This window comes from Parambassis ranga, chromosome 15, assembly GCF_900634625.1.
Source record: "Parambassis ranga chromosome 15, fParRan2.1, whole genome shotgun sequence".
Classification (NCBI taxonomy): Eukaryota; Metazoa; Chordata; class Actinopteri; family Ambassidae; genus Parambassis; species Parambassis ranga.
In genome coordinates, this window is record NC_041035.1 from 21,966,487 (window position 1) to 21,974,274 (window position 7,788).

At 50.2% G+C, this 7,788-nt stretch overlaps 2 protein-coding genes across 3 annotated transcripts in view; one reads left to right on the forward strand and one right to left on the reverse strand.

The window, feature by feature from the left end:
• The first annotated feature begins 1,010 nt into the window (after positions 1 to 1,010).
• The window catches only part of ppp2r5d (protein phosphatase 2, regulatory subunit B', delta), an 11,356-nt gene continuing 4,578 nt past the window's right edge, over positions 1,011 to 7,788 (forward strand). Inside the window, exons 1-9 of one of the 2 annotated variants that reach the window (XR_003671809.1) lie at positions 1,011 to 1,295; positions 2,205 to 2,288; positions 4,245 to 4,422; positions 4,612 to 4,811; positions 4,886 to 4,996; positions 5,863 to 5,955; positions 6,038 to 6,168; positions 6,260 to 6,319; positions 6,396 to 6,504. Coding sequence is in view for 1 of the 2 variants with exons in the window: in XM_028422931.1 (XP_028278732.1) it covers positions 1,269 to 1,295; positions 2,205 to 2,288; positions 4,245 to 4,422; positions 4,612 to 4,811; positions 4,886 to 4,996; positions 5,863 to 5,955; positions 6,038 to 6,168; positions 6,260 to 6,319; positions 6,396 to 6,504 (993 nt within the window). In the remaining variant the exon portion in view is untranslated. The remainder of the gene's footprint in view (positions 1,296 to 2,204; positions 2,289 to 4,244; positions 4,423 to 4,611; positions 4,812 to 4,885; positions 4,997 to 5,862; positions 5,956 to 6,037; positions 6,169 to 6,259; positions 6,320 to 6,395; positions 6,505 to 7,788) is intronic. The other variant, XM_028422931.1, reaches the window with a different exon arrangement.
• The window catches only part of dlk2 (delta-like 2 homolog (Drosophila)), a 21,210-nt gene continuing 19,017 nt past the window's right edge, over positions 5,596 to 7,788 (reverse strand). Inside the window, exons 7-8 of the mRNA XM_028422933.1 lie at positions 6,836 to 6,838; positions 5,596 to 5,607 (exon numbers count right to left, since the gene is read on the reverse strand). The gene's annotated coding sequence lies outside the window, so the exon portion shown is untranslated. The remainder of the gene's footprint in view (positions 5,608 to 6,835; positions 6,839 to 7,788) is intronic.

Sequence of the window (7,788 nt, forward strand, 5' to 3'; positions counted from 1 at the left end):
TGCAGCATTTTAAAGAGGATGTTTAAGCGATAACAGGTTAATACTAAGCGTCTGTCTCCCCCTGCTGTCCCTCCTCGCTGCTGCAGCCATGTTACTGGTTTGAACCTGTGGTTCTCCAGCCTCTGTTGCCATGGTGAATCCTTCCAAGCCCATGGCCAGAGGGACGGACATCTTCCTCACCACTCTCCAAGTGCAGAACATGCCAGGTGTCCTGCTCCCTCCTTCAGTGGCTTCAACAAGGCGAGCTGCAGCGAGGGCCGACTGTCAGCGGCTGCTTCAGCCCAGACCCAGAGGAGCACTCATCTGAAGATGTTTGTCTGAGGGGGAGGGAACCAGGAGGACTCACACACTTCTCCAGGTACTTTAGAGAGTGTCATACTGATTCTTCTTCTGGTGAACTAAACAGTGCAGGACCACAGCCTCCAACACAACACACACACACACAGCTGAACACACACACTATGAATGAGAACGTTTCTGTGTCTGGCAGGAGGTCACCCTCTGGGTCAGCAGGGTGTCTGTCTGTGTGTGTGTGTGTGTCTGTCTGTGTGTGTGTGTGTGTCTGTCTGTGTGTGTGTGTCTGTCTATGTCTGTGTGTGTGTGTGTGTCTGTCTATGTCTGTGTGTGTGTGTGTGTGTGTGTCTGTCTGTGTGTGTGTGTCTGTCTGTGTGTGTGTGTGTGTCTGTCTATGTCTGTGTGTGTGTCTGTCTGTGTGTGTGTCTGTCTATGTGTGTGTGTGTGTGTGTGTGTCTGTGTCTGTGTGTGTCTATGTGTGTGTGTGTCTGTGTGTGTGTGTGTCTGTCTATGTGTGTGTCTGTGTCTGTGTGTGTCTATGTGTGTGTGTGTCTGTGTGTGTGTGTGTGTCTGTCTATGTGTGTGTGTGTCTGTGTCTATGTGTGTGTGTGTGTCTGTCTATGTGTGTGTGTGTGTGTGTCTGTGTGTGTGTGTGTCTGTGTGTGTGTGTGTGTGTAAGTGAGTGACAGTGTGCGTCTCTTCCTGCAGTCACAGTCTGGTTCCGGTTCTGCAGGGCTCGGTTTCATCAGGTTGAAGTTGTTTTGTTGCTGGGGAAGACTCCTGCCTCACCCTCACCATTAAACTCTGACTCAGCCAATCAGAAAAATCCCTCCGCGCCTCTCCAGGCAGATGTGCTCTTCAACAGCCAATCAGATCAGCCGGGTCGGGAGCGGAGACAGACCGAGTGACAGCGTCTGAGTCCCGGGGAAGAACATCACGGATCCTCCGTGGAAAAACCCTCCAACACGGTCAAGATGCCGAACAAAACCAAGAAAGAGAAGGTGAGCCGGAGCCGCAGCAGGTATCTGCCCAGCCCCGCGGACCGGAAGCGGCGGTTGTTTTAGCCGCTGGACTCTTCAGAGGGGCTGCTAGCTTTCCTGCGCAGGCCCCGCTAGCAGAGCCCCGCTAAGCTAACAGCTAGCCACGGAGGTGCTAGCAGCCTGAGTCGGTGCGTTGGGGTGCGCTCGGGTCCCGCTGCTGCTGCAGAGATGCTAACCTGTTAGCGCTCACTGAGCTTTGTGCTAACGGACGTTAATGAAGGGTTCTGCTCCTCGGCGTGAATAATTCATGGTGCACACACGAGCGGACTGATGTGACCGTGTCCACGAGACTCTCTGTGCACGAGGGCGTCATTAAACGTCTCATCTGTGATGCTAACAGCAGGCTAGCAGTTAGCTCAGACCACCTCCGTCAGGGGGAAGCCGTCTGATGGCCGGGAGGGAGGAGGTCCTGCGGGCTGTCCCGCTGGTGTCCTCGCGCTCCAGAACTGTGTTCCATCACTACTGATCCATCGAGTAGTCGATCAGCAGTTTTAAAGCTCCGCATCTCTCTGCGGCTTTGGAGCTTCCGTTCTTCCGATTCTTCACATTGAGCGATCGATTCTTTCCGTCAGGTGTGAGATGTTTCCATTAATCTGTCCAACGTGATGTAGTTCATATATTTCAATCATGTGCAATTTTCTCAATCAAATAATCAATTATGCATCAGGGAGTCTTTTCCTTCCCGCTCTCCTCCAAAGCCTGAACACCTGGAACATCATCATCTGCATTGATCAGACAGGCAGCAGGTGGCGCTACTTACTTTATCAGTAAATGAATGTCCGCCAGTTTCAGTGCTGATGCTGTGTGTGTCGCAGCCGGTGGAATGAGCTCAGAGTGATAACTTGTTGTCTTGTTGTCGTTTGGAAACAGGAAACGACCAAATCGGCCAAAAGTAGCACGAAGAACAGCAACAGCAGCGGCGGGAAGGACGCCGCCTCCGAGAGCGCCGACGAGGTGGGTCACATGAGGTCAGGGGTCAGTCAGAGAGACACCACACACTCCCTGCACACAGTCTGCTGCCACTGGAGCTGGAACACACACACACAGAGACACACACACAGAGACACACACAGAGACACACACAGAGACACACAGAGACACACACACAGAGACACACAGAGACACACACACAGACACACACACAGAGACACACAGAGACACACACACAGACACACACAGACACACACACAGAGACAGACACACAGAGACACACACACAGAGACACACAGACACACACAGAGACACACACAGACAGAGACACACAGACACACACACACAGAGACACACACACAGACACACACAGACAGAGACACACACAGAGAGACAGAGACACACAGAGACACACACACAGACAGTGTCCTAGACCAGGTTTATTCATTCTTTTATTGAGTATTATTAAAGTCATTTGTCATTTATGAAGCCTGTTCTCAGGTTTAACATTGTGTCTCTGTGTGTCTCTGTTTCTCTGTCTCTGTCTCTGTGTGTCTCTGTCTCTGTGTGTCTCTGTCTCTCTGTGTGTCTCTGTGTCTGTGTGTCTCTGTCTCTGTGTGTCTCTGTCTCTCTGTGTGTCTCTGTGTCTGTGTGTCTCTGTCTCTGTGTGTCTCTGTCTCTCTGTGTGTCTCTGTGTCTGTGTGTCTCTGTGTGTGTGGGTGTCTCTGTGTGTCTCTGTCTCTCTGTGTGTGTCTCTGTGTGTCTCTCTGTGTGTGTCTCTGTCTCTCTGTGTGTGTCTCTGTCTGTGTGTGTCTCTGTGTGTGTCTCTGTGTGTCTCTCTGTGTGTGTCTCTGTCTCTCTGTGTGTGTCTCTGTCTGTGTGTGTCTCTGTGTGTGTCTGTGTGTGTCTCTGTCTGTGTCTCTGTGTGTCTCTGTCTCTCTGTGTGTGTCTCTGTGTGTCTCTGTGTGTGTCTGTGTCTCTGTGTGTCTGTGTCTCTCTGTGTCCCTGTGTGTCTCTGTCTGTGTCTCTGTGTGTCTCTGTCTCTCTGTGTGTCCCTGTGTGTCTCTGTGTGTGTCTCTGTGTGTCTCTGTGTGTGTCTCTGTCTGTGTCTCTGTGTGTCTCTGTCTCTCTGTGTGTGTCTCTGTGTGTCTCTGTCTCTCTGTGTGTGTCTCTGTGTGTGTCTGTGTGTGTCTCTGTCTGTGTCTCTGTGTGTCTGTGTCTCTCTGTGTGTCCCTGTGTGTCTCTGTCTGTGTCTCTGTGTGTCTCTGTGTCTGTGTGTGTCTGTGTCTCTGTGTGTGTCTCTGTCTCTCTGTGTGTGTCCCTGTGTGTCTCTGTGTGTGTCTCTGTGTGTGTCTCTGTCTGTGTCTCTGTGTGTCTCTGTCTCTCTGTGTGTGTCTCTGTGTGTCTCTGTCTCTCTGTGTGTGTCTCTGTGTGTGTCTCTGTGTGTGTCTCTGTGTGTGTCTCTGTGTGTCTCTGTCTGTGTCTCTGTGTGTCTCTGTTTCTCTGTGTCTGTCTCTGTGTGTGTCTCTCTGTGTCTGTCTCTGTGTGTGTCTCTGTGTGTGTCTCTGTGTGTCTCTGTGTGTGTCTCTGTGTGTGTCTGTGTGTGTCTCTGTGTGTGTCCCTGTGTGTCTCTGTGTGTGTCTCTGTGTGTCTCTGTGTGTGTCTCTGTCTGTGTCTCTGTGTGTCTCTGTCTCTCTGTGTGTGTCTCTGTGTGTCTCTGTCTCTCTGTGTGTGTCTCTGTGTGTGTCTCTGTGTGTGTCTCTGTCTGTGTGTGTCTGTGTGTGTCTCTGTCTGTCTCTGTGTGTCTCTGTCTCTCTGTGTCTGTCTCTGTGTGTGTCTCTGTGTGTGTCTCTGTGTGTCTCTGTGTGTGTCTCTGTGTGTGTCTGTGTGTGTCTCTGTCTGTGTCTCTGTGTGTCTCTGTTTCTCTGTGTGTGTCCCTGTGTGTCTCTGTGTGTCTCTGTGTGTGTCTGTGTGTTTCAGGCGCAGCAGCAGCAGAGCGGCAGTAAGCGTCCCAGTAACAGCACCCCTCCTCCCACTCAGCTCAATAAGATCAAGTACTCTGGAGGTCCTCAGCTGGTGAAGAAGGAGCGCCGGCAGAGCTCGTCCCGCTTCAGCCTGACCAAGAACAGAGAGCTGCAGAAGCTCCCGGCCCTGAAAGGTGATCAGACGCTCACACAAAGCCAGGCTGAGGCTAGGCCTGCCTGGACGCTGCTGCAGAGCGGTGCAGACGGAGCTGGTTGCCATGGTGATTAGTGTGTTTCAGGCGTGTGCCTCGGCAGTCGTCTGGATAAGACCTGCTGAGTGGAGGGATTCAGGTGTGTCCTGTCTTTGTCTGTGGCCTCCTCAGATGCACCCCCACTGGAGCGGGAGGAGCTGTTCGTGCAGAAGCTGCGTCAGTGCTGCGTGCTGTTCGACTTCGTCAGCGACCCGCTCAGCGACCTCAAATATAAAGAGGTGAAGAGGGCGGGGCTAAATGAGATGGTCGAGTACATCACGCACAACAGTGACGTTGTGACCGAGTGCATCTACCCCGAGGCTGTCATCATGGTGAGAGCGTGCAGCTGACACGTGGGTTCTGACCTCACAGCGTCACACAAGTCTTAGTCTGTGTGTCGCTTCAGTTTTCAGTCAACCTGTTTCGGACTCTTCCTCCGTCTTCCAACCCGACCGGTGCCGAGTTTGACCCAGAGGAGGACGAGCCCACGCTGGAGGCCGCCTGGCCACACCTGCAGGTACACTGTGTGTCTGTGTGTGTGTCTGTGTGTGTGTGTGTGTGTGTGTGTGTCTGTGTGTGTGTCTGTGTGTGTGTGTCTCTGTGTGTGTCACTGTGTGTGTCTTTGTGTCTGTGTGTGTCTGTGTGTGTGTCTGTGTCTGTGTGTCTGTGTGTGTCTGTGTGTGTCCGTGTGTCTGTCTGTCTGTGTGTGTGTCTGTGTGTGTCTGTGTCTGTGTGTGTCTGTGTGTGTCTGTGTGTGTGTGTCTCTGTGTGTGTCACTGTGTGTGTCTTTGTGTCTGTGTGTGTGTGTCTGTGTGTGTGTGTCTGTGTGTGTCTCTGTGTGTGTGTGTGTCTGTGTGTGTCTGTGTGTGTGTGTGTCTGTCTGTCTGTGTGTGTCTGTCTGTGTGTGTGTCTGTGTGTGTCTGTGTGTGTCCGTGTGTGTGTGTCTGTGTGTGTTTGTGTGTCTGTGTGTGTCCGTGTGTCTGTGTGTGTGTCTGTCTGTCTGTCTGTGTGTGTGTCTGTGTGTGTGTCTGTGTGTGTGTCTGTGTGTGTGTGTGTCCGTGTGTGTGTCTGTGTGTGTGTCTGTGTGTGTGTCTGTGTGTGTGTGTGTCCGTGTGTCTGTCTGTCTGTCTGTGTGTCTGTCTGTCTGTGTGTCTGTGTGTGTGTGTCTGTGTGTCTGTCTGTGTGTGTGTGTCTGTGTCTGTGTGTCTGTCTGTCTGTGTGTGTGTCTGTGTGTGTGTCTGTGTGTAGACAGGTTGTGTTTTGGTCTCTTCAGTCTCTCCCACAGGAACACAGCTGTTGATTGGATGAGAGTGAAGCCATTTGTTTTTTACAGATTGAAGATAATATTGATGATATTTACATTGATAATGTGTGTGTCTGCAGCTGGTGTACGAGTTCTTCCTTCGGTTTTTGGAGTCTCCAGACTTCCAGCCAAACATTGCCAAAAAATACATCGACCAAAAGTTTGTACTGTCGGTAAGAAGTGGTCCCTGTACTGTCATGGAGCATGATAGAATGTCCCGCAGAACATGTGACACCTGAGTCTCTGTTGTTGAAGCTTCTAGAGCTGTTTGACAGCGAAGATCCCAGAGAGAGAGACTTTCTGAAGACCATCCTCCATCGGATCTATGGCAAGTTCCTCGGTCTGCGAGCCTACATCCGCCGGCAGATCAACAACATCTTCTACAGGTCAGTCAAAGGCGCGAGGCTCAGAGAGCAGCTGGGAGGGCGGTCAGCCGCAGAGGGGCATGCTCAGTGCTGTGTGTGTCTGACTCTGCAGGTTCATCTATGAGACAGAACATCACAATGGTATCGCTGAACTACTGGAAATACTGGGCAGGTAACACACACACACACTTTGACCTGTTACACAGACATACTCCAGCCTTTGTCTCACACACTGTCCTGTCTCTTAGTATAATTAATGGCTTCGCTCTGCCGCTGAAAGAAGAACACAAGATGTTTCTGATCAGAGTTCTGCTGCCTCTGCATAAAGTGAAGTCTCTGAGCGTCTACCACCCACAGGTGAGATGCCGTGTCTGTACTGTGTCTGTACTGTGTCTGTACTGTGTCTGTACTGTGTCTGTAATCTGTACCGTAGGGCTGTGCGATTTGACGATAAATGATCGTGAAGGATTTTAACGTATTGGCGATCTACCAGAACGGACAGATCGTTTTATCGTCCATAGAGCATGTTCTATTAATTGCAGTTCTATGTTCGCACAGACGCATGAGTTTTTTTCACTTGGCCAACTCTCAGCGCGCTAAATGTGAACACGACCAACCAGTGACAGCCTCCCTGTTAGGAAGCTACGGCTGAAAACGAAAAGAGAACAGAGGAACTGATCCCTAAAACCAACTCCACCTTTATGTTCGGTGCTGTTTCTGCCGGCAGCAGCGGCGCGCGACGTGTGTCGCAGTGGAAGGGCCGTGTGTGTACGTCAGATGCAGACAGAGGCAACATGACGTCACCAAAACAATAACGCAGGCATTTGATGAAGAGGCTCCATGAGGACTCTAGTAAACGGTGGACAGAGCTGACAGCAGCAGCTCCGTTTGTCCTTAGACATGATTCCCATGAAAGTTTGATCATTTGTTCTAAATCACATTGAACTTTAAGAGTTACTTAAGTCTCCATACTGTATTTATTGTTTAACCTTAGGAGGCACACTTCAGTCTGTTTAATGACTGTTGAATAAAACTTTACAGAACTACATTAGTCTTCTTTTAACCTATTTGAAATAAAACTTGATTTTGTTCTGTAATTGTTATTTAAATTTTCATGTTTATTGAAAACTAATACTGAGTGCAGGTTATCAGAGTTTTTGTTTGCCTTTAAAATCTACTGACAATTTTTGAGAGGTCATTTACACAGAAACATGCAAATTAGTGTCAATGTAAAAACAAATCGTGATAAAATCGAGATCGTGATTTTATCAAATTTTTGCCATATCGCCCACCCCTACTGTACCGTGTGTGTACTGTGTCTGTACTGTGTCTGTACTGTGTGTGTACTGTGTCTGTACTGTGTGTGTACTGTGTACCGTGTCTGTGTACTGTGTACTGTGTCTGTACTGTGTACTGTACGTGTGTGTACTGTGTGTGTACTGTGTCTGTACTGTGTACCGTGTCTGTACTGTGTACCGTGTCTGTACTGTACCGTGTCTGTACCGTACCGTGTCTGTACTGTGTACCGTGTCTGTACCGTACCGTGTCTGTACTGTGTACCGTGTCTGTACCGTACCGTGTCTGTACCGTACCGTGTCTGTACTGTGTACCGTGTCTGTACCGTACCGTGTCTGTACTGTA